The sequence below is a fragment of the Silene latifolia genome, chromosome X (genome assembly GCF_048544455.1).
Source record: "Silene latifolia isolate original U9 population chromosome X, ASM4854445v1, whole genome shotgun sequence".
Taxonomy (NCBI): Eukaryota; Viridiplantae; Streptophyta; class Magnoliopsida; order Caryophyllales; family Caryophyllaceae; genus Silene; species Silene latifolia.
The window spans coordinates 133,126,570-133,153,368 of record NC_133537.1 but is presented as its reverse complement, the minus strand read 5'-3'; the positions used below and the strand labels follow the sequence as shown (position 1 = coordinate 133,153,368).

The following is a 26,799-nucleotide window of genomic DNA, read 5'->3' as shown; positions in this document are numbered from 1 at the left end:
TCTTTGAATGGAGCATCTTCAATTTTCTTCTTCCATTGGAGTTCAGACTTCTTCCTATCATCCTTCCGGCTATAATGATCAATCATAAAACATGGTTCATGCAAACGGGGAGCTCTCATGGTCTTGTCAAGATTGAAAGTTATACTCTCATCTCCCACTTCTAGAGTGAGCTCTCCATGTTTCACGTCAATCACCGCACCCGCGGTATGTAAGAAAGGTCTTCCTAGAATGATTGGAATGTTGGAGTCTTCTTCCATATCAACAATGACAAAGTCCACCGGGATGAAAAATTTCCCAATTAAATGCGGAACATCTTCCCATATCCCTAATGGTGTCTTCGTTGATCTATCGGCCATTTGGAGTGTGATATTGGTGCATTTAAGCTCTCACATCCCCAACCTTTTACTCACCGAGTACGGCATAACACTCACACTAGCCCCTAGATCACATAAGGCTTTGTTGATCGTGGTGTCGCCAATGGTACACGGTATTGAGAAGCTTCCCGGATCCTTGAGTTTTGGAGGTGAACTCCCTTGAAGTATTGCACTACTCACCTTAGTGAAGGCGATAGTCTCAAGCTTCCGGATCGACTTCTTCTTTGTGAGGCTGTCTTTCATGTATTTCGCATAGGCCGGCACGTGATTGATTAATTCCGTGAAAGGAATTGAGACTTCCAAATTCTTCACAATTTCCATAAATTTTCCAAGTTGGTCATCAAATTTGGGCTTGGCTTGACGACTTGGAAAAGGAAGTCTAATCACAATGGGCTCCTTCTCCTTGACCTTGTCTTCATTTTTCTTTGAAACTTCTTCTTTTGATAGTTCTCCATCCTTGGAGTTTTGCACAATTTCTTCCTTGTCACTAGCTTCCACAACTTCATCCTCAACTTGCTTCTTCGGTGCTTCATACCTTGTACAACTTCTCAAGTGAATGGAACTAACCGTTTCATGTCTTGGGGGATTACTTTAAGGTGGTAATTTCCCCTTTTGTCTTTGTGAGCTTGAAGATGCTAGTTAAGTCAATTGGGTTTCCAACATTTTGGTGTGAGCTAGGATGTTGTTGATGGTGGTTTCCTTTGCTTGACTATCCTTTTGCATTTGAGTGAAAAACTCTTGTTGATTCTTTTGCATTTGAAGGACCGCTTTTTGAACATCAAAACCTTGATCATTTTGTTGATTGTATGGAGATTGATTTTGGTAACCTTGGTTTTGGTTGTAAAAGGGTCTTTGATTTTGGTTTCTCATGGGAGGTGGGGTGTATGTTGTTTGAGGGTTTTGAACATTTTGGCTTTTGTATGAGAGATTTGGATGGAATTTGGTGTTTTCATTGTAATAGTTGGAATAAGGGGTACCACTCTTGTATGCTTGGAAAGCATTCACTTGTTCATTTGTTCCCCTACATTCACTTGGGTCATGTCCCAAAGTTCCACAATTCTCACATATCCCACTTGGGATTGATGAAAATGCCGTCATGGCATTAACATGATGCTTTGGTGATTTTGAGGCTTCTTCAAGTCTAGCCATAGCCTTTTCAAACTTCAAATTGATGGTATCAATGTGAGCACTAAGTTGAGCACCCAATTGAGTAACGGAGTCCACTTCATGCTTTCCTCCTCTAGTAGCCTTGCGAGGTCTACTATATTGTGAGTTATGGACCGCCATTTCCTCAATTTTGTTCCAAGTTTGATTGTCATCAACTTCGGTGAACATTCCATTTGATCCCATGTTGAGAATGTTCTTTGAATCTTCATATAGACCGTTCCAAAATTGTTGTACCAAGAACCACTCGCTAAGTCCATGGTGAGGACATGAGCGACAAATTCCTTTGAACCGCTCCCAAGCTTCATACAAAGATTCTTCATCCCTTTGCTTAAAACCCGTAATTTGAGCTCTTAGCATGTTAGTCTTCTCCGGTGGATAGAACTTTTTGTAGAAAGCTAGAGCCAACTTTTTCCAAGAATCAATTCCGAGAGTGGCCTTATCAAGGCTTTTCAACCATTGTTTCGCGGTGCCAATTGGAGAAAAAGGAAATAAGACCCATCGAATTTAGTCTTGAGTTACACCGGTTTAAGAAATCGCATCACAATAATCGCAAAAAGCCTCCATATGAGAGTGAGGGTCTTCACTAGGCATCCCCCCAAATTGGCTTCTTTCGACTAATTGGATAAATGCGGATTTGGCAATGAAATTTCCGGTTAGATGTTGTGGTGTGGGAGTACCATTGGGTAGGTTCTCCTCGGTGGGTACGGAATGTGATGAAAACTTAGGCATTGTGGGTTGATTTTGTGTTGGATTTTGTGTTGGGTTCTCCGCACCTTCTCTTGCATAAGGGTTGATGAACTCAATAATTGGTTGAATATCTACAACCTCACCAATACCTCTCAAATTTCTCCTAGCAAGTCTTCTATTGGTTGTCAAAGTTCTTTCAATTTCACGATCAAAGGGTAACAAGTCACCTTGTGACCTTCTAGACATGCAATATATCAAACAACTCGAAAACAATTAGAACAAACCTTGAGGATTTTTACTTCCCCAAGGCAAGGAAAGACACAACTAATAACAATATAAGAAAATCTAAATCAAGTTAACACCGTCCCCAGCAACGGCGCCATTTTTGGTCGGACTAAATCTTTTCGGTAACTTGTCGTTAGGAGCACCTAGACCAAAACACAATTTATAGCTTCACAAACAATTCTACAATTAGTAAAGAGGCAAGTAAAGGTCGGATCCCAAGGGACGGGAATTGAGATGAGATTTCTATTGCAACTAGCGGTGTCTTAGGGGTGTCACAATTTGGGTTGATGTAGAAGGTCACTAAACTTAATAGCAATGAAAGTAAACTAGTAAGATGAATTAAAAAGGGTTGTAAACAATTGATAAAAAGCACTAGGGTATCATGGGGTCATAGGGAATTCATGGGAATTGATCATACAAACATGTTCTCAAATTATAAGCAAGCAATTATTGTTGTGATGGATTGAGTTGGGTTATATCTTACAATCCTAGAAAAGTTTGGGTCCTGAAGCCGAATCAATTAGATTGTACAACACCTACAAGTCGACTTAGTCTTCCCTACTCAACAACATGCATGGTCTAATGAGACTCGAGTTGGTTTATGTCTTACAAGTGTCATTGAAAAGATAGGTGATGGGTAAAAAATGCAAGGATTCATAGGCTAGCATTTCATCAAATATAACATGTGCATGAGTTGAGATCATAACAAGCAAGCAAATAAACCATGAAAGCATATTAATTTAAGCATGAATCATTCCCCATGTTGGTTTCCCCTAATTACCCATTAACCCTAGCTAAGTGACTACTCACTCATTATCATGTTGAACATGCTAGCAAGGTTGTCAATCATACCAACAAAGTGAAACATGATGAATAAATGAAAGTAATTAGCAATAATTAAAAAGGGATTAAGAGAATTATACCTACTAATGATTCCAATAATAAAGCAAAGAATAAAAGAAGTATTTGATGCTTGATTGAGAGGTTGTCAATCTCCCAATAATAACCCAAATAATCTTCAATTACCCAAAATAAAGGATGAACAAAAGAGAGATTAAGGAAATAAAACTTGTATTAAAACTTGATTAATTGTTGATTATAATATTAAAGAGAGATTTGATTGATATTAACTATACTAAAGATTGCTAAGAAGAACATGCTCTTCTAATTAGACTAATGGGGTATTTATAGTGGGGATTAGGTGTAGGAATTAGGGTTAACTAAGGGCTTAAATGACGATTAAGTCCCTACTTAAGGAAACGCCGGTATTTTTGGAAAGATGGGCATCTTTCTTGAAGCTTGAAGAAGACGAAGTTGTGCTGCCTTGGAATTCGTGCGTCTTTAGCACGGGACGGCCGGATTCGTGGGTCTCTGCCCGGGCGTCTTGGGGAGAAGATGGGCGTCTTCTGGGATTGCTGCCCGGGCGTCTTGGAGTGAAGACGCACGGATTGTGAAGGTGGAGGACGGGCGTCTTCAGGACAATCCGCACGGATTTCTGGACAGTCACATTTCTTCTTCTTTTCTTCATAAAATCCTTGGGGATTTCCTCGGGGATGCAAGGATCTTTTCTCATCATTGCCCATCTACTATAGTATGTACAAAGGCCTTCTAATCTTGTCTCTCCTTGATGCTTGGTCATTGAATTCAATCAATTTAGTCTCGTTTTGGCATGAAAATGCAAGGTTTGCACTCCTTTCCTACCAAGGACACAAAACCTCAAAGAATATGCAAAACAAATAACTAAAGACAATAAATGACCCAAATATGCACTAAAAAGCATGGGAACAAGGCCAATTCGGGGACTAAATATGCTCTAATTATGGTCACATCATCGATCAAGTGGATGAACAACCAAGGAAGACTCTTCAAGATCACCACTGGAGAAGGAGAGATGTTCAAAGGAGAACCAGAAGACGATGAATTCGAGTCAGAGTCAGAGTCGGAATCAGAGTCGGAGTCTAGAGAAGTCCCTAGAGAGTATCCTCCTATCGTCACTCTCACTCCCCTTGTTTCTCCTAGCTTAGCATTAAGTAGTAACAGTAGTTCGGGAAATGTCCCAACAGTTGTCCCTTTACCGCCATTGACTACCGAACAGATGGCTTCTTTGTTTCAACTCTTTTCAAATTTTAATATGAATAAACCAGATTCTGCTTACTCTTTGTGTTATTCTGAATGCAATTCTGTTTACGATGATAATGAGGATGACCCAGACCGAGATTCAATCAAAATACCTCCCTACATAGCTAAAGAAATACTATAAGAGGGGGAAGGGGGACAAGTTATAGAAAACACTGAACCCATCAATGTAGGAACCGAACTAGAACCCCAAGAACTTAGGATAGGGACAACCTTGAGCCCCACTGAAAGGGCCAGTTTTATAAACCTCCTACACGAGTTCAAGGACATTTTTGCTTGGTCCTACAAAGACATGCCAGGGATTGACAGGGATATCGCAGAACACAGAATTCCAATTAAACCAGGTTTCAAACCTATAAAACAGAAGCTTCGTCGAATGAGGACAGAATGGGCTCTTAAGATCAAAGAAGAAGTTGATAAGCAATTCAAAGTCGGGTTCATCAAAATTTCCGAGTACTCAGACTGGGTAGCTAACATAGTACCCGTACCCAAAAAAGATGGGAGAATCCGTGTTTGTGTTAATTTCAGAGACTTAAACAAAGCGAGTCCCAAAGATGATTTCCTCTACCACATATCGACATATTGGTAGATAATACAGCAGATCACGCGTTGTTGTCCTTCATGGATGGGTATGCAGGATATAATCGGATCAAGATGGCCATAGAAGTCGATCTCAAATATGTACCTCTGAAAGTTATAAAAGGACGCGCTGTCGTCGAGTTCTTCGCAGAAAATCCCATCAATGATGCACAAATAATAGACACCTGGTCGTTTCCGGATGAGGATATACTCCAAACCGATGTAGACTCCTGGGACCTTTATTTTGATGGAGCGTCGAACTTAAGAGGATTTGGAATAGGAGTGTTGCTCATTTCTCTTGAAGGTGAGCATACACCACTCTATGTCAAACTCGACTTCGAGGTGACAAATAACGCTGCAGAATACGAAGCTTGCCTCATTGGGCTACAAGCAGCAGTAGGTTTAGGCATCAAGAATCTTCGGGTACATGGAGATTCATCATTGATCATCAACCAAGTTACGGGATCTTGGAAAATTCGAAGTGAAAGCCTAGCACCCTATCAAGCCAGAATAGACCAAGTGGCCTGATTCCTCGATCAAGTAACTTACCTACACCTACCTCGAGAAGAGAATCAATTTGTAGATGCTCTTGCAAAACTCGTATCCTTGGTTAATATGCCGGATAATATGGTAGAAATGCCTTTATGCATCGAACGACGATCAGAGCCAGCTTATGTGCACCAAATTACAGATGAGGAAGAAAACCCAGAGGAACCTTGGTTTCAAGCAATTCTGAACTTCAAACTCAACGGCACCTATCCACCAGATATGGATAAGAGGGGACAACGTCCTATACGCTTACTAGCCTCCCAATACGTCCTCATACAAGGAGAATTGTATAAAAGAACACCTCTTGGTGTAGTCTTCCGCTGCCTTGATCATTCACAGGCACGGAAAGTGATGGAAGAAGTCCATGATGGAGAATGTGGCCCTCACATGAGTGGACCAATGATGGCAAAGAAAATCACGCTTTTGGGGTATTACTGGACCACGATGAAATTTGATTGCATCAAATATGTCAGACATTGCCACAACTGCCAAATCTTCGGGAATGTGCAACATGTCCCTCCTTCGTTACTGTACACCATGACGTCTCCTTGGCCATTTTCTGCTTGGGGAATCAACATCATCGGGAAGATCACCCCAGCCAGAACAGGAGGTCATTGTTTCATTCTAGTGGCAATCGATTATTTTACCAAATGGGTAGAAGCGGCCTCTTACACTAGTCTCACAGCCAAAAACGTGGCAAAGTTCATACAAACCAACATCATTTGTCGATACGGTTGTCCACATGAGATCATCAGTGACAATGGGTCACATTTCCAGGCTGAGACTGAGCAATTGCTAGCCAAGTACAAGATCCAACACCACCATTCCTCGCCATATAGACCACAAACTAATGGCGCAGTAGAGGCAGCAAACAAAAATGTTGTCATAATCCTCAAGAAAATGATTGACAATTATAGAGATTGGCCAAGTAAGATACCATTTGCCTTATGGGGATATCGCACATCTGTTAGGACGCCCACTGGGGCCACTCCTTTCTATTTGGCTTACGGCATGGAAGCCATGCAACCAGTTGAGCTAGAAATACCATCCTTGCGTATTCTACTCGAAAGTCAAATCCCAGAAGCCGATTGGAAGAAGGATAGATATGAAGAACTCATCCTCCTGGATGAACGAAGATTGCGCGCATTACACAATGTGCAAACATATCAGGCACGTATCAAACGAGCCTTTAACAAAAGGGTTAAGCCAAGAAACATCAAAGAGGGAGACTTAGTTCTCAAATCAGTTAGAGCTCTTTTACCTGTCGATCCACGAGGAAAGTTCAAACCCAACTGGGCCGGACCATTTCTAGTCAAGTCCATACTCCCGGGGGGTGCGGTTAGAATCACAGACCTAGATGGGAATGAATTTGCCAACCCAACTAACCTCGACAAACTAAAACGATATTATGCCTAGAATAGGAACAAAAACGCACCTCGCGTAACCTCACGTGTCGCTCATGTGGCACGAAATAAACACGACCCCTGGCCAGCTGAAATAAAGCCTATGTCACTTTGCTCTTGCATTTTGACAATTGGTCATCCTCGTATCATCAAATAAACCGAATTGTGCTTTAGGAGTAAGTAAAGCTCATGCTTATTTTCTAGTTCGTTACAAGCTCTTGCTTAGAACAATTATTCTTTTACATTTACTTGAACTACGCACAAGGGTTTGATTTCATTTTAAAATGAATATGTAGGCAGTCCTTCACAGGATACAACCCATTATTTTAAATATAAATAGAAGACATTTGCATATGCATTTGGAATTCAACAAGAATAATAAAAGAAAATCACAACGGTTTCATAACCAATCAATCTGTTATTCATTTCTTTCCATAATAATAATAATATGCCACATAATAAAAAATAATGCTAAGATAAATAGGCTAAGATTCTAAAAACCCCACCATTTTATTACAAATAATAATAATAATAATAATAATAATAATAATAATAATAATAATAATAATAATAATAATAATAATAATAATAATAATAATAATAATAATAATAATAATAATAATAATAATAATAATAATAATAATAATAATAATAATAATAATAATAATAATAATAATAATAATAATAATAATAATAATAATAATAAATAATACTAAGACTTAGGCTATTCTTCCATTTTCCCTTTGCCTTTGTCATTCTTGTCATATTTCTTATCTCGGCCACGAGTCGGGCGCTCCTGCGCTATCTCAGACCTAATCACTAATGGTCTCTCTCGTGGTCTAGCCTTACCATTCTTATCAACCACCTTTTCAACGACAGGAGAGGTCTTCGATTTCTTCGACGGATGAACAACTCGGAATCCGGCCTCTTCCTCTCCCTCGGTCAAATGCTTCTCTTTCTCTTTCTCTACATCACGAACTTTATAATCAACAGGCTCGTGCTTCCTTAGCCTCTCGCGCTCCTCAGGAGTAGTAGCCTTCCTCCATTGCAAGTAGGAATCTTATACCCATAATGCGCTAACAGAAGAGTTTAGGAACCACATATTTCTCTAAGCCCATTTGATGGCCCACTCTCTTCGACTCTCAATCGTAAGTGCCATGGCAGTCTGAGGAACAGTATCAAGCTTCGGAATCATCTGTTTCAAACCAACCTGCCTCATCAGTCTCTCGGGGATGATGCATATCATAAACTCCAAGCCAGGAATGCGCACTGATCGAGTAGGATCCAAAGACGATACTCCGATAACAGACTTGAGATGCCACCATGGTACAATCCATCTAATCAGGGGACCATCCTCGTTCTTCAACTTGTTCTCCCAATAGTTGGAAACCCGAGTAAAGTCCACCATGTAAAGCCTGGTCCTCATTGCAATCGAGCGAGCATGATAAGCAGGAACATTAACTGGGGGCTCGATCAACTGCAAACGCTCCATAAGCCAAACCTACCAAAGCAGGCATTAGTATCCAAAAAAAAAACAAAAAAAAACAAAAAAAGAAGAAAAAGTTGTATTCTTCTACCTGCAAAATGATGGGACTTCCTAAGTAAGGAAGGTCACGGTTGGCTTTCCTGTTATCCAACCCCAATAGGATCTCTCCTAAACATAGGCAAGCTGGGCTCCTACGCAGCTCCATTTGCTCAACTAAGCTTAAATAGCAAGGATCACCTCTTATATCCTCATCAACATGCCCTTGGAGGACATAACCATGCAATAGGCAAAACCCAAATGCCCTACGTCTCGCAACATAGGAGATCGAAGGGTCTGCCCTATTTATGAACCGATCAATAAAATCAAGCATTCGGACTCCCTTTGAAGTCACAAGACGGTCAACCTCAACTCTTGTCAATCCAAGCAAATCCCTAAACTTGTTTTTATATCCTTCAGAAGTAGAGGGTATAGCAGGCATATGTTCCGGGTCCCATCCACCAATTGCAGCAATTTCTTTGGGAAAAGGACAGATATCGCCTCCAGGGAAGGCAAACACGTGGAAATTCGGGTCCCAATACTCAAGACAAGCATCCAAGAACGGTTTGACCACCTTAACTAGTTTCAAGCTCAAAATCGACCCAAAGTTGTAGGCACCCATATCATGTTTCTCCACATTTGAGAATTCGTTTGTCCATTCTTTGAGACGGATTTCTAAAGTATTCATGTTATATGATTAATTAGAGAGTTTTATGTAATAGACGGAAGAAAGACGGAAGAATTATGTGAATAAAACCTCCATCGACGTCTATATTTATACTAAAAGCTGTTTCCTAAAATCTGTCAGGACGGACACACTGGGGAAAGGGCGCAACACGTGATGCGCCTCTTTCAAGGGACGCAGCTCGTGCTGCGCCTCTTCCTCAGAGTTTTTTTTTTTTTTTGTGATTTTCCGCGTTGGATCTTTCCTAATTCCTTAAGCGTAATTTCCTATTCATATGGGTTATTATTTTTGGTAATTCCATCGAATTACCATATTTCGGGTTTCCTAATCTTACGGGCACGCTTTTCGAGGCAAAATCGGCATTTTCGTCATTCAAGCACACTTACCCATTTCTTTTTATTTTTTCTTTTTTGGGGAATCATTTCACCAATTTAACTATTTATTTTCAAACTTACCCATTTCTTTTTATTTTTTCTTTTGGGGGAATCATTTCACTCCCGTTTCATATTACATTTCAAACTTATACGTTTCTATTTTCATTTTTTTTTGGGGTAACCCTCCCTACTGTCCGGTCATTTTCAGCAAATTCTTTGCATTTTTTTCGAATCTTTGTCTTGCGCTAATCTAGGGCATGTGTACAAATATGATTTTTATGAACGATTTCTATGTAAATTTCGGCAGCATGACGGTATAAACCGTCATCTACCAAATCTGTTCAAAGCTAACCTGCAGGTACAAACAAGGCAACCCAGCAGCAAAGGCACTCAGGCCGTAATATATACAACCAAAAGGAAATATGTACACCAAACTGGGGGCTCGTACCCGAAACAAAGTTCAAAAGTCCAAAATGAAAGTCCTAAGATGTACAAAAGTGTGTGCGGTACAGCCAACAACAAAAACAACAAAACAAACAAACTACTGCTGGTTGCCGCCTAGCTCAGTAACTCTCGCCTCGAGAGCAGCGATCTCGGCGTCGCGGACCTCCAACTCCCTCAGCAGGCGAGCTATCTCCTCCCGGGACTGCGCTGGCTCTCACTCCAAGTCGCGCTCCCTCTGCAAATGACAAGAATTGGCTCATGTCAATCATTTCAAACATAAAGAAAGTTAGAAAATTCAAAAACGAAGTAAACGGAAGGTTTATACCTGACGTCCTCGACCGCCAGAAAGTGCCTTGGCGGCAGTAGCTCGTAACCGGTTGGCTACCCTCTACAAAGCCACAAACTGAGGTGGCGCTACCTGCATTTCAATAAACAAGGATTCTCAATTATTGGACAAGAATTAAACAAATGTATTCTTATACAAAAACTAATTAAGTTGGGGAACTTACCCTCCGAATCAGATGCTGCCACTCGTCCAGGCCAGCATCTGTCACCGCCTCGCCGAAGTCGCGAAGCTCGGAGACCGTTGTCATCCCCACCGCGTCAGTGTACTCGAGGGTCTCGGGGTACGCTGGGGGCTCGACACCCGCCGCCTCAACCTCCTGCAAAAAAGGTTTCCATTAATCGATGATCGTTCATCTTGTTTTCAAGCCAATCGAAAGAAAAGTAAAGCACTCACCACAACCGGCCAGTACGCCAACCTCCGGTAGAGGAACGCGGAGTAGTCCTCGTCAGGAAGAAGTAGAGCGTCACCGCCGACGTCTGCCAAGGCAGCCTCCCTCTCAGCATCGGAAGGCTCCCTAAGAGGAGGATCGATGGGGATCGTGAAGACATCTCGAGAGCACTGGCGAGTCAAACGCTCGCCCAAGTACCACACGGGACCCATCGACGTCCTCAGCAGCAACCGGCTCGAGCTTCTAGGTCGAAGGACCTCAGCCACAAAAGGAGGAGCGTCAGTGTAGTCCGCCCAAGGCCTGGGCGCCCACTAAGATAAGCAAACAAGAGGTCATTCTTATGATCAGTTCTAAAAGAAAGCGATGAGAAAGCAAATAAAGGAAAGTGATACTCACGCCACTCAGCTGCAGGGCGTTCACGTCCCGTCGACAGACGTCGTGAGAAGAACGCTGACTCTTCTTGCGACACATCACCCAATCCCTCACAACGGGATATGCTCTCTCCCCTGGCTCCGTCCTCTTGGGCGCGAAGCTCGGAAAGTAGGAGTACACCGACGCCTGCAAAACAAGGTAATCAATAACGATCTTTCGTGGTTCGATAAGGAAAGGAAATTATCTTTCATGATACGAAATGAAGGTTCATACCTCCAGCAGCAGTCCAGGACCAACAGTGGCAGGAGAAGTCCCCTTCTCCACCAACCCAGGACGAACCATGGCCTTTATGTAGCGGGTGAGGACCGCAAAGCCGGGAGTGACCCAGTCCCAACGACCTAGGCCACTCAAGTCAGAAAGGAATGGAAGAAGCTTCGTCGACAGCCTCTCCTACTTGTCTCCAAGGTAGAGTGAAGACAAGAACCACCAGAGCCACAGACGAGCTCTCTGCTCCGCAGTACAAGGAGGAGGAGCCGTCTCCCTCCCATCGATCGTCACCACCATCGGGACCTTGCCAGCAAAGTAATCCCTGACGTAGGAACTCGACACCAACCCGGGAACCGCAGCAGCTTTCGCTGACAGGTTCCAATCGATCAAACTCCTAGCCTCAGCCGAGTCCACTCTCATGGCTGTCTCCGGCCACACCACAGCCTCAGTCCCACACGGCAAACCAGAAATCATGCCGTAATCCTCCAACGTGACCCCAACCTCGCCAAAAGGCATGTGAAAGGACGAGGTCGTGTCCCAGAACCGATCAAGGAAAGCTCGAATCAGGCAAAGGTTAGCCCATATATTCCTTCCCTTGATGTCCCTCCACGCTCGTACCAAGGCTCCAAAAGCTCCCAACTCGATGATGGTCTGTTCCTCCGCTGACAGCCTCCCGTAAGCCTCCATCATCGTAGTATAGCCCGAAAAGGACCTGATGTTCCCGACCTCCTATTTTGATTCAAAGTAAGAGTTATCTTTAGCTCGAATGAAAGAGAAAAGGAATAGCAAAAGAAGGATAAAAGAAGGTAAATGAAAGAATGGTGAATTCGATTTACCAAGCTCTTCACCGTCCTATAGGACAAGTGACTCTCCGCTGCCCAGATGAGATGTCGGCTATCCCATCTCTCAGCCCACTCGGGTGCTCCCCTCAGATGATGACCGCCTCGTCCGACATTGGCCCGCCTCGGGGCCTCCTCCTCAACAAATTCCTCCTCGGCGACCTCCTCTGCGGCCGCCGCTGCAACAAAAGCCTCCTCTAACGCCTCCTCGAGTGTAAAAGAAGGGCCGAAACCAGTGTCCACGTCCATGGGAGTCCTCCTGGACGTAGAAGCCTCATCACCTGCGAAATTAAAGTGAATTAGGCCGCGTCAAGTGACGACGAGCCTTAATTAGGGGATTTTCAAGCTTTTAAAGCTCCGAAATCGCTCTTTTCTCGCCATCCTTGGCCTTTTGCCCCGAAACCCGACTGCTCATGTGGTAATATGGGTCAAGTCAAGCCTAAGTTCAAGCCTAGTCATGGGTTCGAGTCGGAATTTCGACAGAATTTCGTTACTACGGCGATTATGCCCTAGAAAAGTGTCCTGAAAAAGCCGTCACAAATCAAAATTTCAAGATGGTAGGAAGTTCACCCATCACACAAGGATTCCAAGTATCAAGTTTCGTCACAAATGGGCAATCCTAAGGTTATTTTCGAAGCAATTTACGACTCAGCTGTGAGACCGTCACAATTTCGCTCAAATGCTCAATGCTCGATGAAAATTCGAAATGAACACATGGTTATGATCCTTATACTACCAATTATCCATTTCTAAAGTCAATTTCGCAAAGAAAATTCATTTGGGGGAAAAGCCCCAAATTTTCGAGTTATTTGGGTTGAAAACCCTAATTTTTTCGACTCAAATCAAGCAAATACGGATGATTAATGCAAGAATAGAACACATACCTCTATTAGTCATGGCAAATGCAAGCTTTTGATCAAATTTTGGCGATAAATGGTTGGAATTTGAGAGAGTTTAGACGAAATTATGTTTCGAAATTATGAAACAAAACACGATTTTTATCGAGTTTTTTACTCAGACAGGGACACATCCAGGAAAGGATGCAACAGGTGCTGCGCCTCTGCGCCTCTTCCAAGAGTCGCAGCTCTTGCTGCGCCTCTTCCTCAGCTTCCCTCCAAATCAATTTTCGAAAATTCGTTATAAGTTTGTTATTTGTAAGCCCATCTTTGGTGCGCCTCTTCCTCAATACCATATATCGTATATTTGGTCAGTTTGATATTTATTCTTCGTCCGGACCCGTATTTTTGAGCCAATTGCGAACTATCGCAGTACCTTTATCAAGACCTCGCTTGCCACAACGAGCGAGTATCCTCTGACAGGTGTTTTGACACACCTCAATTATGTTTCCCCAGCGAGAGTTCAAGACAGCCAATTGTCCCTCTCAACACGTGAAGTTCAACATCAATCTCGAGTTTGTTTGAAGACCGACCCAAGCATATTTCTCCCAGTAGTTCCTACCAACGTCCTGCTGCCCCCTTCAATCCTTCAATCTTACGTTTCATTTCCCCTTGGAGTCCGACAGAGTAAGGAGTCTCAAGGAATCTCAGGTATGGTCTCTTCTTATGGCTGGCGAGCCTCCTTACGTAGTCTAATGGACTTTAAACAACCCTCCCCGATAGTCGACAGACTCTAAAATGTTCCCGACGACAGGTCCTTGGCTCAGACCCCTTGAGCCGCCTCGCGTCGCCATAGTCGTCAGGTTGTAATCTTCGATTGACCTGATGGCTATACTTTGACTTTCGCCTTGTCCAAGCCTCAGTCAAAGTGGGGGCTCTGTAGATACCTCATTTCTGCACCTCCCGCAAACCACCCGGTGATGATTGGGCCGCATGTTTGGTACGCGGAACGATTTATGACAGTTCGTAAGTTTATCGTCAAGTGATAGCTCAAATACTCGTGTCTACCCCATGGTTGTCATCTACGCGCCATTACAGTCGTTTTGACAGTAATTAGAGTACATTTGGAGTCCGGGTCAAAAACCGTCTTCATTTTCTAATAACCGTTTAAAATGCCGAGTCAGAATATTCTGGAATGTTCTGGATATTTCTATTCCATATTTCAATCTTTTAATCTTTTGGTAAAGTATTTTCCGGAATTATATTTTAAAAAATAAGGAAATTAAGATCAAACCGCAATTCCATAATAGAAACGCGGAAAATCTTTCTTCCGCAGGAGGAAACCCTTGGGGAAAGGACGCAGCAGGTGCTGCGCCTCTTCGAAGAGACGCAGTGGTTGATGCGCCTCTTCCCCAGCTCCTTTCTACGTATTTTAAGATCTTTTCGAGATTTACTACCAAAGTTTCTCCAAAACCCTAATTCCTTCGTGTGATTAGTATAAATAGGGACCTTCGTTCCGCATATTTCTCACGCGAGTGTCCGCCCTTCTCTTCTCCCTTTGCATTCTAAGACCACGCTCTTGCTTTTTGGCGTCTACGTGCTTGAACTTTCGACCACGTAAGCTCGGATCCTTCTTAGTACCAGCCTCGTTTTGCATGACCGACCAATTTGACCAACTCCACATCAATCAACTTAATCAATTTTGTTCATTTTCCTCTTAGAGGGCACTTTCTTCGTACATCCGAGTCGAGCAATCACTAAACGTTAACTTAGTTAATCTCGTTTCGTCAAACATGTAAGTCTGAGGGTGTAAATCCCATCTTTTATTATTGTTTTTATTTTTGTAATCATTATTGTAAGGTTTACGTCGAAAATATATTCAAAACCGATTTACAAAACCTTTATTCAAAACCTTTTTTAACGGATTAACGGGAGACAGATGTCGAGAAGGAACGCAGCAACTGCTGCGCCTCTTCGAAGGGACGCAGCACCTGCTGCGCCTATTCCTGAGGCTGCCGCAGTTCCTGCTTTCCTTCTTCTTCCTTCGTCTTTTGTTTAATTGGTCTGTTTATCTTGTTTCGTCCTTGCTTGTCCTTATTTTATTAGCATGATAATTTTGACATATGAATCATCATTAATTTATCATCTTTTAATTCCCGACTTAAATCCCAAGTAATTCATATTTGCGGGTTTTCATCATTAAATCAAATCCGGGTTTTAGACAATCGATTCATCCATATCAAGTCTCTGAAATTCATCTTTTGTATATTTTCATCTGTTAATCATCGTCATCATCATCAATAGTTTAGCATTAATAACCTAACTAGTATGTTTAATTTATAATTAACCTTGTAATTAATCTTGTAATTCATTTGTTCTAATTAGTTTCATCTCATGTTTTATCGTTTTTATGACCAATTTGCATGTAAATAATATGTTAAATCACTTTCATCCGAGTCAAATATCGATAATCAATCATTAAATTACCAATGAATATTAACAATATGCAACTCCGGCTTCACAGCCAGAATTCACCTCAGGAACAGACGCAGTGAGCACTACGCCTCTTCCAAAGGACGCAGCTCTGTTGCGCCTGTGTTCCGGGTTGAATTCTGCCCCTGAACTTCCGTTGTTGCTTTGACTTAGTTATTAGCTTACGTATTAATTAACTATTACTCGTATTATCACCTAATAATCTGTTCGTTAATTTATTTATTTTCCCTTTCTTTTTCTCAAATTATCCGTTTTAAATGTACTTTCGACGTAAATCATTAATCATTGTAATTATTGTAATTTTAATTATCGTATTTCATTTATTGTATTCTTTATTATTGTTTGCTTGTTTTCACATGTAATTAATCTAAACCCTAATTCGACATAATGAGTGCTAAATTATATGTTCACTGACTTAGTCTAAATTCACATGCTAGGATTAATCTAATGGATGTTGCATAGCATGCATATAACCTTCAACATATCGAGGATAGACGATTTTCCCTAATCATTAGTAGAGGCCGCTATCGAGGCGTGCGGGATTAGGTGTTCGATCAAAAGAACTTCCTAATACGTACCCTCACCCCTTACTCCAGATCTATGTGAACATCTGTGTTCATTGGCATCCACGAGAGTCATTCTAGACATAGAATGCTAAGGGTAACGAGTTCTTGGTGTTCATGTCACTACTTTGTGTCTTGACATGGCATGAGGTACTCGAACGGTTTCCAATTTTCCACAATAAATTGGTGGAGACTCCACAAATGCAAAACTTGCTCGTTTTCACCGAGCGACCCCCGTGGGCCCGCGTCCACAAGCGGGGCTTAGGTGAGCATGGCTGCGGTCTCCCACTGGCGGCGAGGGTTACCTGTTGCGATAGGTAACCTGGCAGGGCTACACACTTTGGTGTGTAGCCGGTTATTCATTACTAATGGAGTTGGAGAATGATACTACAATTGGTTTGGTTGTATTGATTGTGTGGTGAATTCTTATCTTGATTATACAGTTGACTGACCCCGTTTATTATTTTCAAAACTGTGGTGATCCATTTGAGGATGATGAGCAATTGATTGAGCAGATATAGCTGTGGATAGCTTGCGGGTTTGGATAGGGGTCAAGTCATCACCGTTTGCTTAGCTAGCTTCCACTGACTTTTATACTTTAGTCTCTTTGGTTGTTTTGTGGTAAAAAGTTTTGGCTAAACTTTCAGTTGTACTTTGTTATACATTTCGTTATCGTTTAATAAACGTTCTTTGATGGTATTTTTGATATACTTCGCCTCGGGCAACCGAGATGGTAACATCTTGATATGCTAAGGTGGTCTTAGTAAGACACTTGTTGTATGAGGGTGTTACTGAACCAAACCAAAAACTCCCCCTTTTTACATACTTGTTTTGTTAATTAATTACAATTGTTCTAATTACATAATTGAAAACCGAATACAAAACCCCCCTTCCTTTGGATTCGATCCTTACTTTCCACTCTACTCTTGTTTAATTAGTATGTAATTAGTGAGGCTATAAATTGTTAATTTGACCGCTTTTAATTGCGACGTTTTAGGCGTGTTAGAAAAGAGTAAAATCTGTATGTAAAAAAGTAACTTCGATGTAAAAATCAATCCCAACTAAACTAAAAGAATAAGAACTACTCAATATTTCCCGCCAAAATGATTGGCAATAGTGATGGGCCTATGCTAAAATTATAATAATTGATGATTGATTGACTAACAAATTTGTCACATAATAAAATATCTCAATAAATTATAAACTCAAATCAAATTATTCTTTCCGAATTCAACGCAATTGATATACAGAGTACAAAAGAAAGTGGGATCCATATTATACACTACCAAATGGTAGGGCTGAGCAAAACCGGTTATCCGCTCCGGTTTTGCAAACCGGTTCGGTAACCGGTTTTAAAAAATGGTTTTTTTCTAAACCGAATCCGCTCCGGATTAATCCGGTTAACCGGTTTTTTCGGAATTTAAAAACCGAATCCGTAAACCGGTTTACCCGCTCCGGTTTTTATAACCGGTTTCAAGAAAGATCCACAATCAAATGCATAGAAACACATAGAAAAATTAGGTTACCGGTTTAAAAACCGGTCTCCGGTTTTGAATTTACATTATTTTTGACTTTTAGTTTCTAAAAAAGAAACCAGTTGGTTTCAAAAAAAATAAAAATAAAGAAACCGGTTTAAAAATCGGTCCCCGATTTTGAATTTTCTACAACCGAATCCGCTCCGTTTTTATAGTAAAAAATCCGTTTCGGTTACCGCACCGGAAAAAAACCGAATATTCGGACTCCACAATTCGGTTTTCGGTTCGGTTTCGGTTTAAAAATACGGTTCGGACTTTTTTGCTCAGCCCTACCAAATGGTATACCCTGCCATTCTTTAGAAGCCCTTCACACTGCCAAATATTATACAATCTTCTAACTTCTTCACAAAAAACCTGAAAATAAATACAAAAAATATATTAATATAATTTATAGAATCACATCACAATATACTAGGTATATAATTTTAATATTGTAATTGTAATATACAAAAGATACCACAAAACAAATACCCATGCTATGCATATAATTATCCTATAATATATAGGATATATATAATATATATACTACGAGATTAACCCATCTATAAATTTTTTTCGATCAATGCAATAACAAAGTAGTGACCCTATATTAGATTATGTTTTTCCATAATAGTCGGCTATCATTATTTTTAATAATAAAAATAGGTTCGCACAAAAATAACTTAATCTAAAAGTCCTTTTGATGGGGCATATTCTGCACCTGCTGACCGAGTCAACATATTGAGCAAGGTCAAAGATATCCACAAGCAAGTCAACGACTTAGACAAATTTAACCGACGCAAATTGCGGCTGTCGGTGTCTCTTTGGGTCCCGGCTGGGACAACTAGCCAGCCGGGGCACACATCCGCGAACTCATATCCAAGACCCCTCGGCGGTGAGTCAATAGGGCCCGCCGGCCTGCCATGGGTCCCTCGGCCGAGGGTAGATCAGTCTTTCCACATGCTAGCCACTTGGCCACTACGTGACAAAAGGTGAAAGTCTATAAATACTCCTCAACTCTCATTGAGGAGAGGATCCACAATTTAACCTAAGAATCACTATTCATCTGGTAATATCTTCCTTATCTCTCTACAATATATACTTCGTCAAGTAACAACAACTTATCTCTTTAAGTCCACTGACTTGAGCGTCGGAGTGAGTACGCTCGGCCAAAGCCGAGCCCTCAGTTTGTTCATTGTTTCAGGAGACCGAAAGGAGGATTCAATCAAAGACGTCATTCTACAAGCACGGGTGGTAACAAATAACTGCTCTGGAATTACACCCGGAACACCTTTAAAAAGTACATTTTTTTTGTTAATAATATCATTATAATAAGTCCATTACAAAATCTATTATAAGTACAACTCATTTATATAAATATTTTAAATTCTTACTAGCTTTATATAAGTTAACCTCACAAATGCCGTGCTTTAACACGGAATCTTTAACTAGTCGTGTAATTAATTTAATTTTAATTTTAGTTAAATTGTGCGATGTCACACATGATGGCCTACATCACAAAGCAATACGAAGGAGAACCCCCGACGAAGAACACCTCTGGAAATGAAAGCTTGGAATCCCTCTCTAATGGCGAACATCAGTTAACCCCAACAATTTATACCCCATCCCAACCTACCTTCAAGATCTACTCGTAATTTACCATCATCCCTTTCAATTCAATTCAATTCAATTCAATTAAGTGAAGTAGACAACATCAAATGTCGGGAGCGGCCTCAGCGCTGTTCCTTCTCGACATTAAAGGTAGGGTTCTTATTTGGCGCGATTACCGTGGCGATGTTACCGCTGCTCAAGCCGAGCGTTTCTTCACAAAGCTCATCGAGAAAGAGGTTTTGCTTCTTTTTTATATTGATCTCATTCATTCAGCTTGTAATTCATGTTCATTGTTTACTTTTGAGTTGCTATAGTTTCAATTTCGCTGATTTAGCTAATCATTCCTGATATAGCTACTGCGTTGAGAGATTAATTGACGCAGATTAGTTAGATCCGATTACTACTTTGTAATTCGAGCTTCAGTCTGATTAATGCTTTTGTCGAATAACACGAGTGTGCGTAGTTTGGGATCTGATGTAATTTCGCTTCTCAGTATAGTCAAAGACTCTTTATTTGGTTCCGTATTTTAGGATGGAAGGAATTAAGCAACATAGATCAATAAACGGGCCGAGCTTTTTTATGTGTCCATGATTTCTTTTTGTTGCTTGATTCATTATTCAGGGTGATCCTCAGTCTCAAAATCCTGTCGCTTATGATAATGGAGTTACATACATGTATATGCAACACAACAATGTGTATTTGATGGCAGCTGCCAGGCAAAACTGCAATGCTGCAAGTATTCTTCTCTTTCTCCATCGTCTAGTTGATGTAAGCTTCATTGGTAATCATTGTACTTGCCTTACGTATCACGTCTTGGTTTCGCTGTATGTGTCATTTATGTTAAAAAGAATTCGCTATAGAGGCTTTATTGGGGACGTTGGTGCAGGTTTTCAAGCATTATTTTGAGGAACTTGAAGAGGAGTCACTTAGGGATAACTTTGTTGTAGTGGTAAGAGAGATTTTTTAACTTTCATTTATTTATGCTAACCTTCATATAACCGCTATTGACATGATGTTCTGATATGTTACTTGCAGTATGAGTTACTTGATGAAATCATGGACTTCGGCTACCCTCAATTTACAGAAGCAAAAATTCTAAGCGAGTTCATTAAAACTGATGCTTATAGGATGGAAGTCACACAAAGGCCTCCAATGGCTGTAACCAACGCAGTATCATGGCGTAGTGAGGGAATAGCTTACAAAAAGAATGAAGTAAGTCTGACTTTGTTAAACTTTTACTAGATGGTGAACCATGAAATGCTAAGGTGGTCCTCTCTGGTGTAGGTATTCTTGGATGTTGTTGAGAGTGTTAATATACTCGTAAACAGCAACGGGCAAATAATTAGGTCCGATGTGGTCGGGGCACTGAAAATGAGAACATATTTGAGGTATACTGAACTACCTGCTCTATATTTTTACTTGTGCTTTCTTTGCATAGCTTAATTGTTGTCCCCTCTAACTTTGGAGATGTGTATATCTATAGAACAAGTTAACATTTTACTCTACTGTAATGCTTTGAGTAGATGTATTAGCTTGCTTAGTGTGTGTATATACAACCCTTTCCCTCTCCATAAGTGGTATCCTTTAGGCACTGGAATTATGCTGTTGTATGTAACCAATGAATAACTTAATTGGGTCAGCTTAAGAGCCCTTATGATTTGTGGTTCTACGGAATATATTTGAAAACAGTAACGTGAATATTAATTTCATTTACATGTTCGTTTTTGCTATTCCTTTTAACGGTTGTTAGATGTGAAACTCTTAATAATTGCTACATTCGTTAATCGTTATAGTTCATGCGGTCTTATATCCGAAAAATTTAGGACCTCTTAGCCACTTTTGAATTGATATTTTCTGTCGCAGTGGTATGCCTGAGTGTAAATTAGGCCTGAATGATAGAGTATTACTTGAAGCTCAAGGGCGGACAACTAAAGGGAAAGCCATTGATTTGGATGACATCAAATTTCATCAGTAAGTCATAGTTATAGCTACATTTGTTGCTAGTAATAGACTTATCGTCAATGAAAGTCAGATTTATTCGATAGCGTTCTAACTGCGGGACTGTTTATGTTTCTTTTTTTTTTTTTTTTTTTTTTGGCAACAGGTGTGTGCGTTTAGCACGCTTTGAAAATGATAGGACAATATCATTCATACCACCTGATGGAGCCTTTGATCTCATGACATATAGACTCAGCACTCAGGTTCTTTTTTGCTCCTTAGTTGTATAGCCTCTACCTCTTACGTTATATTGTCTGTTTCGTTGAGGGCTGGTCATTATTTGGCATCAGGTAAAGCCTTTAATTTGGGTGGAAGCCCAGATTGAGAGACACTCAAGAAGTCGTATTGAGATTATGGTGAAAGCCCGAAGTCAGTTTAAGGAGCGAAGGTATAATGTTGTTTGTTACTGGTTTTACCCACTGCAGTTGCCTGTTTCTGGTCGCGATCACTAAATACCCTTTGTGACTTAATATTGACAGCACTGCAACAAATGTTGAGATTGAACTGCCTGTGCCATCTGATGCAACCAATCCAAATATTCGCACATCAATGGGTTCTGCTTCGTATGCACCCGAGAAGGATGCTTTAGTCTGGAAAATCAAATCTTTTCCAGGTGGCAAGGTTGTATTTTGCTATATTTGGCTTTGAGTTTTGACTATACCTGGAGAATGGATAATACGTAATTAACCTATTGTATCTGAAACATATCCTAAAGCTCTTTTTATTTGGCAATTTTCAGGAATACATGCTGAGGGCCGAGTTTAGCCTTCCTAGTATCCAAAGTGACGAAGCAACTCCTGAAAGAAAAGCGCCTATTCGTGTGAAGTTCGAGATTCCCTATTTTACTGTGTCAGGAATTCAGGTAATTTGGTATCTAGAAGACGTGAAGTTCGGTGATTTTCTTTTGCTTCATGTCGCGTGAATAATGATTTAATTCTAATAAAAAAAGTTGCTACTGTTCCTGATTCTGCTTGTGTAGGCATTTTTTATCTGTATATTATGTCATAAGACTCGTAACTACAACCTTCACGAAGAGAAGAAGTGTCTGTTTGTGTACACCCATGAATTTTAGTTTGGTACTGCAGAAAAAACCTACGTAATCGAGAAAATATTTTTTCTCCTTCTCTGATGCATTATCGTTGTCTTCATTCAAGCACCAATGCACTATCTGTTTTCTCATTCCACTAAACTTGTCCGTATTTGAGATCTTTTCGTCTTTAAATTTGTAACATCCAGCTAGAACATTGGTGGGTATCTTGTAGCTTTCAGTATTTCTAGTAAATTCATGTTGGTTTAATGCTATAAAATGTGGAACTTCTTCTGATTATTTTTAGGAGGTATACTTCTGTGAATCTGTGGATTAGTGAGACTCAGCTGTATCAACTTCTGTTGTAGGGAGGCCTTTGCTAATGAGTAATGACTTGGTGTGTTGTTGATTTATGTGAAGAAAGAAAAGTCACGGTGGTGTGATCTCTATAAACTTTGATTTAGGATGGCCACCATTTCCATTAGTTTGTTTGAAAGGGAGCCCTGATAAATGCTAGTGATAATGTTGCTATCACTGTTCTTGGCAGCATATAATCATTTTAGAATTTAGAATATATTATTCGTGGTTTATACACCTTTATTAGATAGTAAATAAAGTAAGTAGCTCAAAAAAATTAAAAATGCCAGAGGATTCCTAATGAAAATAATTAACACTTTGCTGTGCAAATGATATTAGTTGTGGGACTTGAGGCCAAAGCAAGGGTGAAACCTCTCTCTCCTATGCCTGTTCCCTAAGGAATCACCATTGTGCATTGTGATCCAAGATGCTAACTATTCTCCTAAACTTCAAGTTAGTGCGCAACGACTTCTTAGGAAGAAAGGATATTATAATGGACTGCTTGCCATTGGTACATACTCGTGAGATTAAGAAAGATCGAATCACAAGTGAAGGATTCAGATTTTTTTTTTCCCTGCCAGGAGAAAAAGGATCAAAAAGTATTTCCCTCTCTGCCGTTCAAGATTATCAGAAGAAATTCTGGACGGAATAAAATATTTGACTTTACCTTTGCCTATGCAATAAACTTCACGAGAGGGAGTGAAAAAAGTGAAGAGCTATTTTAGGAGAATGGCGGGAATGGACCCCTAACCCAAACCTAGGAAGAAATGGAATGGGGATATACTCATTAACCTACCTTTGGAGAGCTGGACCTCGATACAACCCCGTGGTGGTGCTAGGGTGACTAGTAGTTATTGTCGGCCGTCTTAATTCATAAATGTATCCATCGCCAAAGGAAGTGCAAGAGGCTAAATTTGAAGTCTTTAATTCACGCCCCCTGAATGATCTAGACCAATATGGAATCACTCCAAACTTTATGGAAAGCTTTCGTAGGTTTATGTATTGTGTACAAAAATTCTTGTTTTATCCTATATGACTGTCAAATATGCTAATCATGCAGTCATTAATATTTTCTGTTTCGGAGTCAAACTATCCTCTTTTTGGCAAAAATGTCTCAATAAGAGGCCATGGTGGTCTAGGGTTCTAGGTATTGACAATTTTAACACCAATCGTCATTCACTTGATATTGGTAATGTATAGTTAAAGTAGATTGTTACACACTCCAGATGTCTTCTCGTGGCACTATGGTGCGAGGGAATGAAATTGTCCTAGAGCATTCTACAGGCTACAGGTGTACATTGATTGTGGGGATGACAATTTTAATCAGTATCAACAATAAAATGGTGTTCCATGTCGTCTGCAATCAAGTATCCACGTGACACAAAAGTGGTCATCGTTGTCAACCTGAAATTTTTCTGATACTATCGCCTATAATGGTCTTGATTCTTGAAATGATAGAAATGAAGGTGACTTCCCGTGGCCGAAATGCGGAATCGCTTGATATCTATCGAATATTTTTTTGGGGCATGTGTTCTTCGATGGCTAAAATGACACATTACTTACGAAAATAATAAATAATTGAAAAATAGCGAGGAGAAAAGTAGGTGGGTCATTGACATGGGAGAGAAAAGAAAGACCAAAAGAGAAAGTAGAAGAAATCAAAGAAATGGACCAAAATAAAATAGTGGAAAAATTAGTGAAAAAGGAGGGAGTAGTTATCCTTATAAATCATAATTGAATTGATATGATGTATACTTTCATTTGGCCTTACATATTATACCTTAGTGATCATTGATGATAAGAAGCCATTTTCTTGAGCATCCTAATAGTGTTAACTAATCTTAGTGCTTTGGTATCCAAACGATCTTAGGTGTGGCCGTGTGGGCCTCTTGGCCAAGTGAAGGCCATAAACGATCTTAGGTAGTTACATGAAAAGGCCAAATTTGAAGGTGATAATTAAGTTGGGGATGGTTTCTGGGGAAACTATTGTTGAATCACTTTGAATATATGTGAAGCTTTCTAAGGGTTTCCAAGACGACTAAACATCGGCTAAGTTTGCCATGGAAGAGGAGTTAGGGGAGCTATGAGTCAAATTACCATTTTTTTTTTTTGCAAAAATATGGCTCGAGAAAGGGTAAGGTGGTCAAGAGTGTCATTCTAGCGTAGCAAATACAGGGAATGGTAACAACTTTAGCAGTATTACCCTAGTGCCTCAAAGTTTCTTACAAATAATAGGGTAAAGGAGGTCGAATGTACGAAATCTTTCATGGTTATACCTTTTTTGGATGAGCATTATGAAAATTATGTAAAATCGAATGACCGCTACTTTACATTAATAGGGAGGACAACTAAATTGTTGGGCCCTTTGACTTAATTCTATCATTAAGACTTAGGGCTCGTTTGGAATGGGAGTAATTATTAAGGGAGTAATAGAGCTTAATTGAACTAGAAAATGGAGGAAAGTGATGGAGGTTGGAGATAGAAATGGAGGAAGATAGTGTAATAGTCTATCCATTAAGGGGGTAATAATTACCCACCTCCCCCCTCAAGTAATGCATTACCTCCATATGGAGGTAATAATTCCTCCCTCACCACCTCTTTCCACCCTCCACAACCACCACAAACCACCAATCTCCTTCCATTTCTTCTTATTTAGCCTCTATTACTCCCTTAATAATTACTCTCATTCCAAGCGAGCCCTTAAGAACCCATGGTTCCGAATTGAATGAAAATAATTGTGAAGCATTTTATGGTGCACATTGTCTGGGCGCTTATTGGTCTTAGTAATAACAATTGATCTAATATCATGCAATAAAATGGTGTACGACCTAAGTTGGGAATTGGTAAATCCCATGTGATAGGGCATGATGGATTGAAACACTGCTAGATAGCTTACCAAGCTCCATGCGACACAAAGGTAGTCATTTTGTGGCTGAGTAAGTGTTCTTCAATCCTTTCTGCTCCGGTCATCCGAAAGAGTTCTGAAAGGTTAAATTTTAAGAATGTAAGTCATGCCTGACACGGCTTCCCAGGCCTGTGTGATGAAATACTTGAAGATTGTTAGATGTCTTATGAAACAAATTTGAGCCCTTTTCAATTACAACGGCCTTAGATGTCATATCTTACTATTATTGTTCTGTTTGAGTACATCATATGTATCAGTGCATCAGTGTCTTTACTTCCCCTACCCCTTGTCTTGCACAAATGGTCACGAACAGCCAACCTTGTGTTATTTTTTGTGGTGTGCCATGTGCATCCTCTCTTGTCTGCCTGATGGAGTGATTGTTTGCTCTGAACTATGTCGAAATTTGAATTTTTGTAATTTATACCCTCCATTGGATATGCAGGTTCGTTATCTGAAGATCATCGAAAAAAGTGGATACCAGGCTTTGCCTTGGGTGAGGTACATAACTATGGCCGGGGAATATGAGCTGAGGCTAATGTAAACACCAACAGTGAATCAAGTGCTCCATCTGGATTCAATCTGTTAGGATACTTCCCAGAAAAATTGGTTTCATTACTTTGGAGAAGTCTCATTAATCACTTCACCTTGACCCTATCTGAATCCCTGATAGTTGCGGCATGTATGAATTAATTGTGAAGGAAAGCCTCCGGGACGATAATACTGCGTTCTAGTCCTCTTGCTAGGTTATTGATTGAGTTTTTGCTCGTTGGTTTTGTTCATTTTATTCTACAGGTGGTGCTTGCAGGAGAGTTTTTGCTTTATAGGAGTATTATGTTTGTAACTACATCTGTTTGTCTCCATACTCCTGTGTATTTTTCATAAACTCCAATTTTCAACGTTTATGAACAAAAAAGATCAAAAATTGTATTGAAGTGGTGCCCAGAGATAATTGTTGATTGATTTTTTGGAATTGCAGATGAAAATACAGGTTAGGGCCTTTACCCATTTTGTTAGTGTTCAAACGTTACAGGGATAATTGGACACTTCCAAAGGACTCAATTATTTTTACACCGATGAG

The 26,799-nt window shown here is 40.4% G+C and overlaps 1 protein-coding gene and 1 non-coding gene across 2 annotated transcripts; both read left to right on the top strand.

The window, feature by feature from the left end:
* Positions 1–1,791: 1,791 nt before the first annotated feature.
* On the top strand, positions 1,792–1,898 carry LOC141624060 (small nucleolar RNA R71). Its single transcript, XR_012533872.1, has one exon. It is a non-coding gene; the product is annotated as a small nucleolar RNA R71 (small nucleolar RNA).
* A 17,362-nt stretch (positions 1,899–19,260) lies between these two features.
* Positions 19,261–26,693, top strand: LOC141623619 (AP-1 complex subunit mu-2). The gene is made up of 11 exons (XM_074439736.1): positions 19,261–19,670; positions 20,056–20,202; positions 20,321–20,383; positions 20,470–20,646; positions 20,719–20,822; positions 21,298–21,405; positions 21,539–21,635; positions 21,723–21,820; positions 21,912–22,053; positions 22,172–22,294; positions 26,164–26,693. The coding sequence occupies exons 1-11, from the start codon at positions 19,542–19,544 to the stop codon at positions 26,260–26,262; spliced, it is 1,287 nt and encodes a 428-aa protein (XP_074295837.1). The 5' UTR covers positions 19,261–19,541; the 3' UTR covers positions 26,263–26,693.
* The last annotated feature ends 106 nt before the right edge of the window (positions 26,694–26,799 follow it).